At 32.5% G+C, this 20782-nt stretch overlaps 1 protein-coding gene across 1 annotated transcript; it reads right to left on the bottom strand.

Moving 5' to 3' along the window:
* Positions 1-17807: 17807 nt before the first annotated feature.
* Positions 17808-19742, bottom strand: LOC132717406 (uncharacterized). The gene has a single exon (XM_060700868.1). It carries the CDS (start codon positions 19740-19742, stop codon positions 17808-17810), a length of 1935 nt encoding a protein of 644 aa, XP_060556851.1.
* Between the last annotated feature and the right edge of the window lie 1040 nt (positions 19743-20782).

Raw genomic sequence — 20782 nt, 5'->3', positions numbered from 1 at the left:
ATAATATAAAGAAAATAAAAAATGGTTTGATCAAAGTTGTTATAATTCAAAAAGGGAATTTAAAACAGCGCGAAATTTTATTCAATAGAAAAGTAGAGATAATGAATCTCGGTGCAATTTCGTGCGTTGTAGGACACGAAAATAATAATATTAAGAGAAGGGCTAAATATAATTTCAGGGTAAGGGAAGGTAAAAAAATTAACGATTTAGCAAAAAAGGAACCTAGAAAATTTTGGAAAAAGATAAAAAAGAGTGTAAAGAAAACATCTCCACAGGCGGACACATTAACTACAGACAATCTGTATGATCATTTCAAGACTCTGTTTGGTGAAAGTCATTTAAATAATAACGATCAACCAGATTTCTCGCAAAATATATTATGTAATGATTTGGACAAGGACTTTTCCGAAAGTGAAATTCGGTCAGCTGTTTTCTCTCAAAATAATAATAAAACCCGGGAATTGATAACTTGCCCGGTGAGGTTTTTAAGGCGTCATATGAATATATTTCACCGTTTTTACTTGCACTTTACAACAGAATTTATAGTAGTGGTGAGTACCCTACATCTTGGGGTGATGGAATAATAACACCGCATTTTTAAAAAAGGTGATGCTAACGATGCATCAAAATTATCGTGCTATAAATTTGATAAATATTGTAGCTAAAATCTATTCGCAGTTATTACTTAATCGTATTACAGACTGGAGCAAAAAGTATGATAAATTAGTACCAAATCAATTTGGGTTTCAAAAACAGAAATCTATAACTGATTGTATGTTTATTCTTCAATCTGTCATATCAAAGACGCTTAACGCTGGTCAAAAATTGTGCACTATATTTATCGATTATGAGAAGGCTTTCGATAAAATTGATAGGTCCTATTTAATGCACAAACTTTTGGCTGAAAATGTTAGTTGTAAAATGGTTAAAGCAATTAAAGCGATGTACACCGTAGTGAGATCATGTGTAAGGTATAACTTTCAACTTTCGGGCTTTTTCGACTCGAACATAGGTCTGAAACAAGGTGACCCGAGCTCGCCTCTTTTGTTCATGCTCTTCGTAAACGATGTAGTCGAAAATATAAATGCAAATCTTGAAGGAAATTTTTACTGTAAATGAACTTAAATTATTTATACTACTGTATGCTGATGACCAGGCCATTTTTGCGACGTCGCCGGAAACAATTCAATCCATTTTAAACGATATAGAAAATTATTGCACAACGTGGGGGTTAAAAATAAACACATCTAAAACAAAGGCTATGATATTTGAAAAGGGGAGACATACTACTTATTATTTTTATGTAAATAATGAAGTTATAGAAATAGTTAATTCTTTTAAATATCTTGGCTTAACTTTTTTTTAAAAATGGAAATTGGTATCGATCACAGAAATATATTGCGCAGCATGCTGGCTATGCGCTACACAATCTTTTTACAATATTAAATAACGTAGAACTGCCAATATATCAGAAATGTAAGCTATTTTGATTCATTGGTATCGCCCATCTTAAATTTTGGATCGGAAATATGGGGTATGCACCCTGCTAACGATATTGAGCATGTTCACGACGAAATTCCTGCGCCGTATGTTAAGTGTAAAAAAATCTACAAACTTAAATGCACTCTATGGAGAATTAGCTAGAATACCTATGTCCGTAATTCGTAAGATTAATATGATTAAATATTGGGTGAAAATATTAATCAAGATGAGTCGTCACTTTCAGAAAAAGGTTTACATTATGTTGAAAACTGATTGCGAGCTAGGTAATGTTAACGAGGGTAACTGGGCGTTTCAAATAAAGAGTATTTTGCAAGAACACGGGTTTCTCTATGTGTGGTTGCAACAATCCGATATATACACACAAATACCCTTTTTGGAGATTAAACAACGAATAATTGATAATTTTCTCCAAAGATGGTATTCAGAGGTGGTTAATTCTAGACGTTTAGAAACATATAGTTTATTTAAACACGCTTTCGAAAGAGAAACGGTATTTGGAAAGTTATAACTGACCAAAGGTTTAAAAATGCTTTAGCCCGCTTCAGAACCTCTTCTCATAGACTTAATATAGAAATCGGAAGATATAACAATGTGCCGCGAGATCAAAGGGTCTGTTTATCATGCAACATGAATATATTAGAGAATGAATACCATTTTCTGTTAGTTTGCCCCAAATATAGAGAACTAAGGCGTAAATATTTGAAGAACTATTATTGTCACTGGCCTACGTTAACGAAATTTAAAAATCTTATGTCTTCTACATCAAACGCAACTATTATAAGTTTGTCGAAATTTATATATTTTGCAACAAAATTACGTGTCTCCTAATCATAACTTTATGTACATGAATTGCTTTTTTTTAGGTAAACAGAGATATACATCAATACACATCATTATACTGTATAGTTTAAATTTAACACAGTGTCGCCGTATAGTATTGTAATTGTTTATGTTATCACATAAAATCTTTACTTCGTAAAATGTTTAGAAAAAATACTATGTATTTGTCTTTACAGTACTCTTCTGTAAATGATATAAACATGCATGTCTTTCTATTGTCACTGAACTGGTTATATTTTGTATGGCTATAAACTTGTTATTTGTTTTATGCCAATAAAATTATTTGAGTTGTTGAGTTGAGTTGATTTTTATAATCCTAAAAGGCCATTTTCCCATGATGTCATGCATACTTGTAATATTTAAAACTAGCATGATGTAACTGTATAAGATGATGTACGGACATAATCCCCTTCGGACAAAATCCCCTTCGCATACCCGGACAAATCCCCTCCATAGGTGGACATAATCCCCTTCATGTTTTTGCTAGGCTGGACAAAATCCCCTTGTTTCATAGGTTTCTAATGTATTATTTTGCTCCATAAAAATTGATGAATAATGAACTTATAATTATGTATCAAGTTAACCTTTATAATTAAATAAGTTTGATAAGACATTTTTTTTGTTTAGATCAATTATCAACCAAATTATCATTAAAAACAATTTAATTAGTTTAGCAGTGTTCATTATAATTGTGGTAAATTATCAACTGCATAACAAATATAATCAAAGTTGAATAATAAGACAAAGTGTGTTTTTCATTATTTTTGAAGTTTTAAAAGTCAAATCATCAATGCTTTAAAACAATTCTTATTATTTCAAAAACACTACAAGCACCCTCATACCGATCGGAATGATCGGCTTTTATTATGACCGACTAAAAGGCTCGAGAAGTTGCTGTCGCCCTTTCACAAAATCTGATTTCATTCCATAAAGGGGCGCCGCGCTTCGGCGCGGACGCCAATTACAACTCGTCTATAAATTCTGAAAGATAGTGAGGAAAAAATGAATTGTGCAACACTGTCCATCTAGCACAGGCCTTAGCAGTATAGAACTGTCGAAACAAATTATATTCCCGAATATAAAGTACTAGCAATCACCATACAGCATACCGACTTTATAAACAGAAAATTCACCCTAGGGGGATTTTGTCCTAGGTAGCAATTTTATTGAGGAGATTTTGTCCACTTCAAAATTTCACACATGAAGGGGATTATGTCCACCCATGGAGGGGATTATGTCCAGTTATACAAAAATACATGAAAGGGATTTTGTCCGAAGGGGATTTAGTCTGACATTCGTATAAGATAATTATACGTATCATACAGTGGTGTCAAATACATGTATATAATGATTTTTGTGGCATAAAACACAAGTTTCATGCCTGTATGTTGATCACACTTTGTACAGGAAATATTGATTAAGTTTTTGTTTGTTTCATTTTACGCCTTTTCAGTATTTTAGAACAGACAAAGTCATCTTGACACGAACAAACAAGGTAATCTCGAATTCCTGTCTGTTGAAAGAGGCACTGCCTACACGAACAGACAAAGACATCTTGAGTTTAGGAATTGGTTAATTCTATGAATTGGTCTGAACAAAATCCGGATAGTCGGTAAATTTTCTAAAAACACGAACGGCACATCGTGTTAAATATTATTTTCTTACAACATTCTCTAGAGATTTTTTTACATATTAAAATACATGTATTTAATAGCTTGTCTTGTTTTACAATTTCATATATTAATGTTAAAACATTTGCCATTACGCATTTTTTTACATTTTATTTTTTACAAAAAATAGAGTTATGATAAAAGAGGCATAAAATTGGCGATTTTCAACTGAAATTCCAAAATTGTATTCATCAAATAAATGTAGGGTGATTTCGTCTAAGAGCTGTCGTTCATGTGGCAGGATTATCATTTTTACACAATAGACAAACGTGCATTCCAATGAATGAATGAATGAATGAATGAATGAATGAAAGAATGAATGAATGAATGAATGAATGAATGAATGAATGAATGAATGAATGAATGAATGAATGAATGAATGAATGAATGAATGAATGAATGAATGAATGAATGAATGAATGAATGAATGAATGAATGAATGAATGAATGAATGAATGAATGAATGAATGAATGAATGAATGAATGAATGAATAAAATTAAACACAATAGAAGAAAAAAAAACATATATATATATAAATGTACAATCACAATCATTACAAGTTATACAATAATTCAACATAGCAAATATAGGTCATGGTGTAAACATAGGTTAAGCACATAAATTTATATGCATCATAATATAATTATACATATTTACATTTGTAACAAAAGATGCTGTGAGATATTTATATATAATTTATTGTCTAGAATTCCATTTAAAATTAGTGCTTTAACGAAACGAAAACAAAAACACTAAAAAATGGATTAACATCTAAGTACGCTTATTGTTTGATATGACACAATTTGTGAAATATATTTCAGTTAGTTTCTCTGACAGTAAACTGGTGTAACTCTCCAGGAACGATGGTTAGGAAACTACCCGCCTATATGACTGAAATACTGTTGAAAAAGGCGTAAAATGAAACAAACAAACAAAACTGACAGTAAACTTGTTGCCTACAACAAGTTTTATATAAGCAAACGACTGGAATAAAAAGGAGTGGTACTCGTTTGGGTTTATTGCACATGTGTTTAAAAGAAGAGATCCCATCATAGCGTCAAGTTTTAAAGGATTTGAAAGATTATGTATGTCTTGTATAATATTGATATTTACAATGGAATTGAGTTGATCAAAAAAGTGTGATCTTTCATTGTTGTTAGATGGACATTCTAAACATATATGCGTCAATATATCACTTGTTTGAACGTTACATTTTAAACACATCTGGATTTTTAAGTATGATACACTTGCCCATAATTTTGCAATGTACATACACAAAGTCAACTCCTGAGCATTACGTGGTATTTCGTAAATTATAGCAGGTTTAAGGTCCAGATGTAATCTTCTGAAACGAATAAAGTCTTCATCTTCAAAGATGTTTTTTCTCCATTCAAAAACTGTAAATGAATGAATGAATGAATGAATGAATGAATGAATGAAAAGAAACTAAAAATCCCGTCTTTTTTAGTTAATTTCCTTAATAAACTGAATCCCGGACAATCCCCCTCCCGGACGATTCCCCTTCCATTTTATTTTCACAACCCGGACATTTCCCCTCTCGTTATTTTAATAGGGTGGACTTTTCCCCTCCCGTTGATTTTATGGGACGGACAATTCCCCTCCCGTTATTTTAGCAGAGCGGACAATTCCCCTCCCGTTTTTTTTCACAGAGCGGAATGTGACATTATACGGCCCTTAATCATAGCCGCCACTGCGTATCAAAAAATCTATAAACATTCTTATTAAAGATGACAGTTTTTACTCTTAACAACAAACTGTTAAAGATCGGAACCTTTAAGAATCATTATTTCACAAAGGTGACATTATACCGCCTTTAATCATTGCCGCCGCTGCTTAAGATAAACAAACTGTCAATAAAAAATCTTTAATCAAAGCGGGAGGGGAATTGTCCGCTCTGCTAAAATAACGGGAGGGGAATTGTCCGCCCTGTAAAATTAACGGGAGGGGAATTGTCCGCCCTGTAAAATTAACGGGAGGGGAATTGTCCGCCGTAAAAAAATAACGGGAGGGGAAATGTCCGGGTTGTGAAAAAACATTCAAATTTACTGGGAGGGGAATCGTCCGGGAGGGGAATTGTCCGGATACCTAATAAACTGTATGTAAAATTTAGGCTACATAAACCACATTTTATTTTTTTGTGATATATCCAAAGAGGGGTCATTTGTGTTTTTCACACCATGCAATGCTATCTCAATCTGATTTAAGGGTAATAAAACTTAATTGATCGATCTGATCTTCTGTTGCGTAATTTATGTTACGTAATTTATAGCATGTGATGAAGATGTTTTTCACAAGTTTTTGGGGTGTCAACATACATTGGGGCCCAATCAGATCTGCTGACAGACAGAAAAACTATATTTATGCAATTGATTTATATTGCAATCCAATCAATTTATTAGCCGAATGGTAATTCCTTTATTCATTGGTAATTGAAAATTATACCTGCAATAGCCGAACCCCGCCCAACTTTATTACATGATGATTCTGGTGCGGCCAATGAAATTTTAGGTAATCATCCAATCAAAATCATAATTTTTCATATTTTTATCCATTAATGATATTCTTTGCTAATCTTTATGTAAATAATTTTGTTGCAGAAATTTATTAAAATGTAGGAATTTGTAAATAGTAAATATGTCCAATTTGAATAAAAGAAAGCACAAAATATGTTTGGAAAACTGGGTCTTTTCCAAAATAAACTGCCTGATCTTTTTATGACACTACATTTTATTCATACAATATTTACCTATTGCGTAGTATTTAAAACATAATATATCCTCTCTGTGTGTAGTCAAAAGATCTTTTTTAACATTTAAAAAGAAACTGTATAAAAATAATCAGTATTGCAAATATCAAATTTTGGCGTAATATATCCTTTATTTTTTGTGATATATCCAAAGAGGGGTCATTTGTGTTTTTCACACCATGCAATGCTATCTCAATCTGATTTAAGGGTAATAAAACTTAATTTTATAAAGTTACTACAAAAGGACTCCAATGAAGATTTTTGAAATGACGGGACTTGAAATAATTTTTAGCGATTCATATTTAATGCGCTACCAAGGACCCATACCTACACAACCGTGTATAAAATTGATTATATTAGGCTCATGGGGATCTTACCCGTCCAAAACAAAGCCATTGACATATCGCGTAAAAAATCATAATGAAATTCAGGTAAAACAATTTTTGTACATAAGTACGACCTGTTCAGACTCTTCTGGATCAAATACATACTCGTAAGTAATCTCATTCTTTATCAGGTATCCATGTCTATATAAACATGTATAATAAAAAATAATATATGGCCCGACAAGCTCAAAACCATTGAAATGTCACATAAATAATAATAAAATTCAAGTTCGAACACTGATTCCTCAATAGTGCGAATAACTGAGACCCAATATGAACCATGTATTATTTTAATACCTGTCATCCCCACTGAGCTCTAATTAGAATAGTTACAATTGATATATCTTATAGACTTCGATAAAATCATCTTCTAACACTGATTACTAACCTTGTGCGAACTGTTGAAACCCCTAAGAACCGAATGCGTACTAAAATATGGTCGCACGCTTAACAAGGGGCCCTTATTTACACATTTACACCTTAATGATTTGCATGTTTTTTTCTCAATTAACATAGATTTTTTTTATTATCCCAAATGGCTATTCGAATATAAAGGCATACATTTTTTATGATATCTATAAGTGATCAATACAGTGAACAAATACAATATATTACATATCATGTATACTTAATTTTATGTGTGGTAGGTCAAGCAAATCATGACACAAAAAAGTCATGTAAAGTTTTAAAACATTGTTCAGTTAATATTTTAACTTTCTTGTCGTTCATATACAGAAGCATAAATTTACTAAATACAGAAATTGACAGAGCTTTGTATCTCAATTGGGTACATCAATATTGAATACATATTTCTTCAGTAATCATTTTGGCACTTAAAAGGGCCGTTTATGTCTATAACCGGATGAAAAATTTCAACCTGTAAGGCAGACGAACGGGTTTCTCGAAAATTCAAAATGTTTGTTGAGACAATATTTTGAATGTTGTTCATATCGTTTCCAACAAAATGTATTAAATTTAAAGGATTCTTCTTCTTGAGTTTCTGTCTGTCAAAGGAGGCCCTGCCTACAAAAACAGACAGTCATCTTGACATGAATAGGCAAGGTCATCTTGAATTCCTGTCTGTAAAAGAAGGCCCTGCTTACACGAACAGACAAAGTCATCTTGAGTTTCTGTCTGTTAAAGGAGGCCCTGCCTACACGAACAGACAGTCATCTTGACATGAATAGGCAAGGCCATTTTGAATTCCTGTCTGTAAAAGAAGGCCCTGCTTACACGAAGAGATAGTCATCGTGAGATTCTGTCTGTCAAAGGAGACCCTGCCTTTATGAACAGACAAAGTCATCTTCAGTTTATGCTTTGGTTTATTTATGAAGTGTTGGATAGTTGGTAACATTTGTAAAAACAAGAACTGCGTATTTGATTTTGGATTTAAAATCTTATCGTTAACTTCCTTAAACAATACACATATGTGTATTTTGATACTAATTTCATTGAAATCGACCAACATTTGACCAAATTGGAAGCAAAAGTTCGACGTTAAATTTTCAAAATTCTATGAATTTGTCTGCCAAATTCGTCTGCCAAATTCGGACAGTGGTGAACTTTAAAATAATTACCGCAATGCACATTGTTTTGAATATATTTTTTTACAACATTCTCAAGATACTAATTTCATTGAAATCGACCAAATTTTGACCAAATTGGAAGTAAAAGTTCAACGTGAAATTTTCTAAATTTCATGAATTGGTCCGCCAAATACGGATAGGGGTAAACGTTTTAAATATACGCAATGTAAATCGTTTTGAATATAAATTTTCTTACAAAATTCTGAAGGGATTGTCCATGTGCACATTTAAACACTATTATTAAATAAATAGAATAAGATTTCACTGATTTAGAAGCTAAAATTGAATGTTGCATACCTGAAAATGTCATTATACAGGCAAATTACAGGTGAGGCGGTTAGATTATTTTATGTTTGCTATTTATAGTCTTGTTTTAAAATAAAATTCCGTATTTTTATGTGACAACAGTGTCATAACGGACATTCTTCGATCATGTATGTAAAACTCGAGTAGTATTTATGTTATTTAGAGGCAAAATTCGAAGCACTTTTTCTGAATTCGAAATTGATATTACGCAAAACAGGGTAATGGGTTATATTTCTTTGAATAGCAGCCGTTTTAAGTGTTAGATTTAAAATCCTATTTTACATTTCCTTAATCAATACATAGACGGGCATTTTGATACTAATTTCATTGCAATTGACCAAAATTTGACCAATTTGGAAGCAAAAGTTCGACATTAAATTTTTTCTAAATTTTACGAATAGGTTCGCCAAATCCATACAGTGGTGAACTTTTTAAATATACGCAATGCACATCGTTTTGAATAGAAATTTTCTTACAACATTCTCAAAAGGTTGTTCATGTGTACATTTAAAGACTATTATTAAATTAAAAGGCAAAATTCGAAGTACTTTTTCTGAATTAGAAATTGATATTACGCAAAGCAGAGTAAGGGGTTATATTTCTTTGAATAGCAGCCGTATTTAGTGTTAGATTTAAAATCCTATTTAACAGTTCCTTAATCAATATATAGACGGGCATTTTGATACTAATTTCATTGAAATTGACCAAAATTTGACCAATTTGGAAGCAAAAGTACGACGTTAAATTTTTTCTAAATTTTATGAATCGGTCCGGCAAATCCATACAGTGGTGAACTTTTTAAATATACGCAATGCACATCGTTTTGAATATAAATGTTCTTACAACATTCTGAAGACATTGTTTGTGTGTATATTTAAAGACTAATATTAAAAAATTAGAATATCATTTTACTGATTTAAAAGCTAAAATTGAACAGTGCATACCTGAAAATGTTATTATACCTGCAAACTACATGTGAGGCGAAAAGATTATCTTAATCATGCCATTTAAAGTCTTATTTTAAAATAAAATTTCATACTTTAATGTAACCACAGTGTCATATCGCACAACCTATTATCATTCATGTAAAAATCGAGAGAATTTAACGATATTAAGAGGCAAAAATTTGGCGCATTTCATCTGAAATTACAAATTGATATAACGCTTGGTAGGGGTTAGATTTCTTTCAAATGCAGCCGTATCTGTTGTTGGATTTAACATCGTATGATACCGTTCCTTAACCAATACATACACGTGCATTTTGATACTAATTTCATTGAAATCGACCAAAATTTGACCAAATTGGAAGTAAAAGTTCAACGTGAAATTTTCTAAATTTCATGAATTGGTCCGCAAAATACGGTTAGGTGTAAACTTTTTAAATATACGCAATGCACATCGTTTTGAATATAAATTTTCTTACAACATTCTGAAGAGATTGTCCATGTGCACATTTAAAGACTATTATTAAATAAATAGAATAAGATTTCACTGATTTAAAAGCTAAAATTGAACGGTGCATACCTGAAAATGTCATTATACAGGTAAATTACAGGTGAGGCGGTTAGATTATTTTATTTTTGCTATTTATAGTCTTGTTTTAAAATAAAATTCCATACTTTAATGTGACAACAGTGTCATAACGGACATTCTTCGATTATGTATGTAAAACTCGAGTGGTATTTACGTTATTTAGAGGTATAATTCGAAGCACGTTTTCTGGATTCGAAATTGATATTACGCAAAGCAGGGTAAGGGGTTATATTTCTTTGAATAGCAGCCGTTTTAAGTGTTAGATTTAAAATCCTATTTTACAGTTCCTTAATCAATACATAGACGGGCATTTTGATACTAATTTCATTGAAATTGACCAAAATTTGACCAATTTGGAAGCAAAAGTTCGACATTAATTTTTTTTCTAAATTTTATGTATCGGTCCGGCAAATCCATACAGTGGTGAACTTTTTAGATATATGCAATGCACATCGTTTTGAATATAAATTTCCTTACAACATTCTGAAGAGATTGTTCGTGTGCACATTTAAACACTATTATCAAATAAATAGAATAAGATTTCACTGATTTAAAAGCTAAAATTGAACGGTGCATACCTGAAAATGTTATTATACAGGCAAATTACAGGTGAGGCGGTTAGATTATTTTATTTTTGCTTTTTATAGTCTTGTTTTAAAATAAAATTCCATACTTTAATGTGACAACAGTGTCATAACGGACATTCTTCGATTAGGTATGTTACACTCGAGTGGTATTTACGTTATTTAGAGGCATAATTCGAAGCACTGACTCTGAATTCCAAATTGATATTACGCAAAGCAGGGTAGGGGGTTATATTTCTTTGAATAGCAGCCGTATTAAGTGTTAGATTTAAAATCCTATTTTACAGTTCCTTAATCAATACATAGACGGGCATTTTGATACTAATTTCATTGAAATTGACCAAAATTTGACCAATTTGGAAGCAAAAGTTCGAGGTTAATGTTTTTTTCTAAATTTTATGAATTGGTCCGGCAAATCTATACAGTGGTGAACTTTTAAATATACGCAATGCACATCGTTTTGAATATAAATTTCCTTAAAACATTCTCAAGAGATTGTTCATGTGTACATTTAAAGACTAATATTAAAAAATTAGAATATCATTTTACTGATTTAGAAGCTGAAATTGAACAGTGCATACCTGAAAATGTTATTATACATTCAAATTACAGGTGAGGTCTTTAAATGTGCACATGGACAATCTCTTCAGAATGTTGTAAGAACATTTATATTCAATTTGCCTGTATAATGACATTTTCAGGTATGCACCGTTCAATTTTAGCTTTTAAATCAGTGAAATCTTATTCTATTTATTTAATAATAGTCTTTAAATATGCACATGGACAATCTCTTCAGAATGTTGTAAGAACATTTATTTTCAAAACGATGTGCATTGCGTATATTAAAAAAGTTCACCACTGTATGGATTTGCCGGACCGATTCATAAAATTTAGAAAAAGATTAACGTCAAACTTTTGCTTCCAAATTGGTCAAATTTTGGTCAATTTCAATGAAATTAGTATCAAAATGCCCGTCTATGTATTGATTAAGGAACTGTAAAGTAGGATTTTAAATCTAACACTTAATACGGCTGCTATTCAAAGAAATATAACCCCTTACCCTGCTTTGCGTAATATCAATTTCGAATTCAGAAAAAGTGCTTCGAATTATGCCTCTAAATAACGTAAATACCACTCGAGTTTTACATACATAATCGAAGAATGTCCGTTATGACACTGTTGTCACATTAAAGTATGGAATTTTATTTTAAAACAAGACTATAAATAGCAAAAATAAAATAATCTAACCGCCTCACCTGTAATTTGCCTGTATAATGACATTTTCAGGTATGCACCGTTCAATTTTAGCTTTTAAATCAGTGAAATCTTATTCTATTTATTCAATAATAGTCTTTAAATGTGCACATGGACAATCCCTTCAGAATGTTGTAAGAAAATGTATTAACAAAACGATGTGCAGGGCGTATATTTAAAAAGTTTACCACTATCCGTATTTGGCGGACCAATTCATGAAATTTAGAAAATTTAACGTTGAACTTTTACTTCCAATTTGGTCAAAATTTGGTCGATTTCAATGAAATTAGTATCAAAATGCACGTGTATGTATTGGTTAAGGAACGGTATCATACGATTTTAAATCCAACAACAAATACGACTGCATTTGAAAGAAATCTAACCCCTACCTAGCGTTATATCAATTTGTAATTTCAAATGAAATGCGCCAAATTTTTGCCTCTTAATATCGTGAAATTCTCTCGATTTTTACATGAATGATAATAGATTGTGCGTTATGACACTGTGGTAACAGTAAAGTAGAAAATTTTATTCTAAAATAAGACTTTAAATGGCATGATTAAGATAATTTGTTTACCTCACCTGTAATTTGCAGGTATAATAACATTTTCAGGTATGCACTGTTCAATTTTAGCTTCTAAATCAGTAAAATGATATTCTAATTTTTTAATATTAGTCTTTAAATGTACACATGAACAATCTCTTGAGAATGTTGTAAGGGAATTTATATTCAAAACGATGTGCATTGCGTATATTTAAAAAGTTCACCACTGTATGGATTTGCCGGACCGATTCATAAAATTTAGAAAAAAATTAACGTCGAACTTTTGCTTCCAAATTGGTCAAATTTTGGTCAATTTCAATGAAATTAGCATCAAAATGCCCGTCTATGTATTGATTTAGGAACTGTGAAATAGGATTTTAAATCTAACACTAAATGCGGCTGCTATTCAAAGAAATATAACCCCTTACCCTGCTTTGCGTAATATCAATTTCGAATCCAGAAAAAGTGCTTCGAATTTTGCCTCTTAATAACGTAAATACCACTCGAGTTTTACATACATAATCGAAGAATGTCCGTTATGACACTGTTGTCACATTAAAGTATGGAATTTTATTTTAAAACAAGACTATAAATAGCAAAAATAAAATAATCTAACCGCCTCACCTGTAATTTGCCTATATAATGACATTTTCAGGTATGCACCGTTTAATTTTAGCTTTTAAATCAGTGAAATCTTATTCTATTCATTTAATAATAGTCTTTAAATGTGCACATGGACAATCTCTTCAGAATGTTGTAAGAACATTTATTTTCAAAACGATGTGCATTGCGTATATTAAAAAAGTTCACCACTGTATGGATTTGCCGGACCGATTCATAAAATTTAGAAAAAAAATAACGTCAAACTTTTGCTTCCAAATTGGTCAAATTTTGGTCAATTTCAATGAAATTAGTATCAAAATGCCCGTCTATGTATTGATTAAGGAACTGTAAAGTAGGATTTTAAATCTAACACTTATTACGGCTGCTATTCAAAGAAATATAACCCCTTACCCTGCTTTGCGTAATATCAATTTCAAATTCAGAAAAAGTGCTTCGAATTATGCCTCTAAATAACGTAAATACCACTCGAGTTTTACATACATAATCGAAGAATGTCCGTTATGACACTGTTGTCACATTAAAGTATGGAATTTTATTTTAAAACAAGACTATAAATAGCAAACATAAAATAATCTAACCGCCTCACCTGTAATTTGCCTGAGTAATGACATTTTCAGGTATGCACCGTTCAATTTTAGCTTTTAAATCAGTGAAATCTTATTCTATTTATTTAATAATAGTCTTTAAATGTGCACATGGACAATCTCTTCAGAATGTTGTAAGAAAATTTATATTCAAAACGATGTGCATTGCGTATATTTAAAAAGTTTACCCCTATCCGTATTTGGCGGACCAATTCATGAAATTTAGAAAATTTAACGTTGAACTTTTACTTCCAATTTGGTCAAATTTTGGTCGATTTCAATGAAATTAGTATCAAAATGCACGTGTATGTATTGGTTAAGGAACGGTATCATACGATTTTAAATCCAACAACAGATACGGCTGCATTTGAAAGAAATCTAACCCCTACCCAGCGTTATATCAATTTGTAATTTCAAATGAAATGCGCCAAATTTTTGCCTCTTAATATCGTTAAATTCTCTCGATTTTTACATGAATGATAATAGATTGTGCGATATGACACTGTGGTAACATTAAAGTAGAAAATTTTATTTTAAAATAAGATTTTAAATGGCATGATTAAGATAATTTGTTTACCTCACCTGTAATTTGCAGGTATAATAACATTTTCAGGTATGCACTGTTCAATTTTAGCTTCTAAATCAGTAAAATGATATTCTAATTTTTTAATATTAGTCTTTAAATGTACACATGAACAATCTCTTGAGAATGTTGTAAGGGAATTTATATTCAAAACAATGTACATTGCGTATATTTAAAAAGTTCACCACTTTATGGATTTGCCGGACCGATTCATGAAATTTAGAAAAAAAATTAACGTCGAACTTTTGCTTCCAAATTGGTCAAATTTTGGTCAATTTCAATGAAATTAGCATCAAAATGCCCGTCTATGTATTGATTAAGGAACTGTGAAATAGGATTTTAAATCTAACACTAAATGCGGATGCTATTCAAAGAAGTATAACCCCTTACCCTGCTTTGCGTAATATCAATTTCGAATCCAGAAAAAGTGCTTCGAATTTTGCCTCTAAATAACGTAAATACCACTCGAGTTTTACATACATAATCGAAGAATGTCCGTTATCACACTGTTGTCACATTAAAGTATGGAATTTTATTTTAAAACAAGACAGTAAATAGCAAACATAAAATCATCTAACCGCCTTACCTGTAATTTGCCTGTATAATGACATTTTCAGGTATGCACCGTTCAATTTTAGCTTTAAAATTAGTGAAATCTTATTGTATTTATTTAATAATAATTTTTAAATTTGCACATGGGCAATCATTTCAGAATGTTGTAAGAAAATTTATATTCAATTTCAATGAAATTAGTATCAAAATGCCCGTCTATTGGTCAATTTCAATGAAATTAGTATCAAAATGCTCGTCTATGTATTGTTTAAGGAACTGTAAAATAGGATTTTAAATCTAACACTTAATACGGCTGCTATTTAAAGAAATGTAACCCCCTACCGTGCTTTGCGTAATATCAATTTGGAATTCAGAGTCAGTGCTTCGAATTATGCCTCTAAATAACGTAAATACCACTTCATTTATATACATAGACGGGCATTTTGATACTAATTTCATTAAAATTGACCAAAATTTGACCAATTTGGAAGCAAAAGTTCGACGTTATTTTTTTTCTAAATTTTATGAATCGGTCCGCCAAATCAACAGTGGTGAACTTTTTAAATATATTTTAATTTTGCCATTTAAAGCCTTGTTTCATAATAAATTTTCATATTTTAATGTGACAACAAGGCCATAACGGACATTATAAGGTTATTTATGTAAAAATCGAGTGGTATTTACGTTATTTAAAGGCAAAAACATCGCCGCATTTTTTTCTGAATTGAAAATTCATCTTACGCAAAGCAGGGTAGGGGTAAGAGTTCTTTTAAAAGCAGCCGTATTTGGTGTTGAAAAGATAAGATAATTGTTTATTATAGTGACATATGCAATGAACATTTATATAGTACAATACATTTTAACAAAGAGTTATGCACCCGGCCCAGTGGACATATTAGTCACCTTTTATAATAAATAACATTAATCATATAACTTTACATGATATGACAGATAACGTGAGGGAAATGGTTATGGTAAAACAACACCAAATTATAAATATGATAGTATGCACATACTAGTATAACAAAAAAAATAGTTATGTGAGACATATTTTTTGTTGAAATGCAAAACCTAGATTATTTTCATAATTTAAGAGTAAAGTATACTTCGTCTAAACAAGTAAGCTTTCATTATATATTTGGCTGTCTTTCTTATGTGATCAGTCATCAACACACGTACTTTTTCAGAAATGGTTATATTCATGTCCTGAACACAGTCAATATTAACAAATATATCGTTTCTTATGTGTCTATAAATATCACATGATAACAAAAAGTGAGTCTCATCCTCCACTTCATTTCTTTCACAAAAACGACACATTCTGTCTTCCACTGCTTCTCCAACGAAACGCCCAGTCTCAATACGTATAGGTAAAATGCCAAATCTGAACTGACATAAAAGTGACCGTTCATGTTTTCTTAAATTAAGTGAAATATAATCTTCCTTATCAAAGGTATCATTAAACAGTTTATATGTACGAAGTTTCCTACATGATTGCAAATCGGTCTGCCATTTATTACAGTACATGTCTCGTATTTTATCTCTAGCAGTAGACAGACTAACTGTTGTTAAGTCTGTAAAGTGCTGTTCTAAATTAAGATCACTAAAAATCTTTTTTATATTTGAAGACCAATTTTCACATGTATTGCATTTACCGTAATCATATAAGAACACTTTTTTGGTTAGTCTATCATCCGGCATTGATAACAACCTGTTCCAAAACCGTATTATAGGCAGTTTCTGTCTGAACACACTTGGTAGCCATCCTGAATCTCCATACATTGCTACGAGTGGTGCAAATCTATGTACACCAAAAAAGTATCTTAGCGCGCGGTGATAGACATTGTCAACACATTGGTACGACTTGAAGCCCCACGAGGAGGCACCATACTACTCCAATATCGGACTCACACAACTGCCTACCAGTTTTTTCAAAATGTGTTAATTCCAGTATCTTTCAGATTTGTGAATTTTAACAGATTATGCTCCCTAAAGCTCTTCCAGCACCTTTAGATAATGATTCACAAATTAAGATTTAAAGTTCATTTTATCATCAAAAACTATGCCCAGATATTTATAATGATCAACGGTCCTCTAGATCATTTTCACCAAACTCTGAAAATAAATTCACTGCGCTGTGTAGGTCCTCTATGAAAATGGACACATTTGGACTTATTAGTTTTTTACTAAGACGCGCCACCGTTTGCCCACCATTCATGTACAACATCAAGCAATACGCTGCAAATTATTTCTGAGTCTGAGATCAGCGCTATGTCATCCGCGTAGAACAATGTTAGATACCATCATAGAACCAACGTTAATTCCAAGCCCAAGACTATTAATTTCGTGAATGAGGTCATTTGCAAACACGACCAGAGCGTCGGCGACAGCGTACACCCCTGCTTTAATCCAGTAGTACAATCGAACCAATCAGTATGGACAAAAGAATTTGGTAATCTGCTATTATTTATGCGAACACAAGCCGATGCACTAGCATATATGATAAACTCTCCCATCGACATTGTTAAGTAACAGTTTATACAAAAGTAAGCCTCTATCAACAAAATCAAAGCACTTTCTTAAGTCTATAAAAGCAGTGAATGTGTTTTTGTTGTTACGTACAATGCTATTAAGTGTAAAAATATGATCTTCACAAGACCTGCCTTTTCGGAAACCATTCTGTTCATCGGCCATAAGATTGTTTGATTCCATGTATCCAGAAACACGTTTATTAATAAACGCAGTATATAATTTGTTTACGCAAGACAGTAGACTGATTCCTCTATAATTTAAGGGTACTCGTTTATCAGTATTTGGATCCTTAAGAATTGGGAATATAATCGATTTACGCCAAATTGATGGGATAATGCTACAATCAAATATCAATTGAAAAAGTTCCTTCAACACCGCAATGACTGCTAGGAATTTCAATACATCATACGGAATACGGTCAAATCCCTGAGCTGACCCACTTTTAGCTTTCATAATAATGCTGGAGATTTCTTCAATTGAAATATTTCGGTTCATTAATGCATTCGGGGTATATAACGGATCCTCATTTCTACGCTCTATCATTTCCTTATGGTTTAAGCACTGCCTGTAATGTATGTCATCAAAATTACCAGTATCTGTACCGTTATATAATTTCTCAAAATCAGATTTCCATCTATTCCAAACTTCGTGCTCATTTCTGATAGGAGTTCCATTTTCATCAATAATTTCTATCGGTATAGAGGAGTCCTTTCGAGGCCCTAAACTTTTAATCTTTTGCCAGAAGTCATTCGGGTTAGAAGTCGACATTTCTTCAATCTCGATCGCCTTTGCATACCTATACGCTCGTTCACATTGTCTAAGGAGCTTATCAAAATCATTACGTGCACCGATATATTCGTTATGCAATGTCTGTCTATAACGGTTATTTTGATCACATTTTAAAAATGCCCTTTCCTTTGTATTCATATTATACCACAGGGACTGGAGTTCATCATTCCAATATGGTTTTAAGTGCTTTCGTCGCCTTTGTGTTCTACTAGATGCGTTTATTTGCGGAATTTTGTCGTGCATTTCTCGAGTAATCAGTTTGCATAGGTTATCATAGATAGCGTCAATTTCACCCTGCGTTTCTCTGCATCTCTCGATGCGATCAATCAAATTGAAGATGGCAGACTTAACCATATCGCTTTCCATGAAATCGTTAGGTATTTGTTTAAGCTTAAAACGTGGCTGTTTTGAAGTATGGTCTATATTGGCATGTGTTCCACAATCAAAAGAACTATTGTCCGTTATACCAAGGTCAAATTCTCCCAACAGCGCCGAGTGATCTGGTAAGCGTGACCGTTCACCTATTAATCCGTGTAAATTATTTTTCTCTACAATTTCATTGATTGTTAATACTGTGAACGATTTACAATGTACAAAAATGTCCTGAGGTACGCACATATAATCGACGACTGCCCGTCCTTTCACCGAAATGGAAGTGTAATTGTCATGTGAAAATCTATTGTTTAAGACGCAGAATTTTGTGTCATTTAAGAATTCAATCAACGAATGGCCATGCTGATTAACTTTTTTATCTAAAACAACACGTGGCGGAATAGAGTCACAATCTTCTAGAACGTCAGAGAGACTACCAATTCTTGCATTAAAATCGGCTCCAATAAACATAAAATCACAATTTTCATAAGTATATATTAAAGCTAGTAGGTGCGCGAAAAATGACTGGCTATCACGTCCCCATACAGAGTTTTCAGGGGGTAGGTAGCATGAGAACACTATCACACTCGTATCAATATCGTGATTATCAAATTTCAAAGCCAATATTCCGTCATATGATTTATCTACTATGCTTATTTCATACGTTTCCACGACCCATTTTTTCACGAGAATACCTACACCACCGGACGGTTTCGGCGCTCGACGGTGCATTTCGTTACTGTTGTGCCCAAACCACGTATAGCCTTCACATTGAATATGTTTATCAGCTGGTAAATGTGTTTCAATTACTGTTAAAATATCTGCGTCTATACTTCGCACAATATCTTCTCGTAGGGCATGATTGTCATTTGTCCAACCACAAACATTTAAATGACCTATTTTTACAGTGCAATTGGGTCGGGATCCGTCCTAATTATTATTAATCTGTGGGGTACTAGTATTTTCATGTGATTGACGTACATTTCGTCTAAGTCTACCGTTAGCATCTACCCGAAAATCATGCCCCTGTGGTAATTGCCTTAACAAAGCTCTGGTGTTTGACTCGATTAATCTTACTGCATGACTTTTGCAGCTTTTTATATACACCTCACTATGAGTTTCAGAATTCTTTAATTTCATTTTATTTCGAAGAATCAATACCTTTTCTTCCTTGTTTCTTAGAATGATTTTCACGAAACCTGGTTTTCCATTAAAACGGCGACGATAACGAATTGCATTCACGACCTTGACGTTTTGAACAATATCTTCGCCGAGTTCATGAATCACGCTGTTGGCCTTATCGATGATTACCTCGTCTTTGTCAAAATTGATCCCACTGACCATAACGGACCTTTCGTAATCTTCACCGTTATTTGGCCTAAATCCCACAGGCATATGCGTCGATTGCTCGCCGTTATTTAAGTCTATCGCCTGACCGACCGCTCCTTGTAGCATAGGCTGGCTGCTTTCCAGGGAACCGACCCGCCCACTCAATGATTGAACCGTTTCCAATATGTCATTAATACGTGCACTTTCTGTGTTGAGTTTTGTGGTGATTTCATTACGAAGCGATCCGACTTTTAGCTCTATTTGTTCTACAAATTCGGCTTTTAACTTGTCTATTTTCTCTTCTAAAGCCGTACGATTTCTTTCTTGATTGACTTTCATTTCAGACACTGCAGTCACTAACCAGTCAATCTTATCACCCAAACTTGTGTACTCCTTTTGTGACATGTTTGAAAGGGGGCTACTTTCTTGCGCTCTAGGCCTTT

Source organism: Ruditapes philippinarum, unplaced genomic scaffold (assembly GCF_026571515.1).
Source record: "Ruditapes philippinarum isolate M1 unplaced genomic scaffold, ASM2657151v2 ctg6912_1_1_1_1, whole genome shotgun sequence".
Taxonomy (NCBI): Eukaryota; Metazoa; Mollusca; class Bivalvia; order Venerida; family Veneridae; genus Ruditapes; species Ruditapes philippinarum.
Note: the sequence above shows the minus strand (reverse complement) of the source record. Positions and strands in the feature narration are given on the sequence as shown.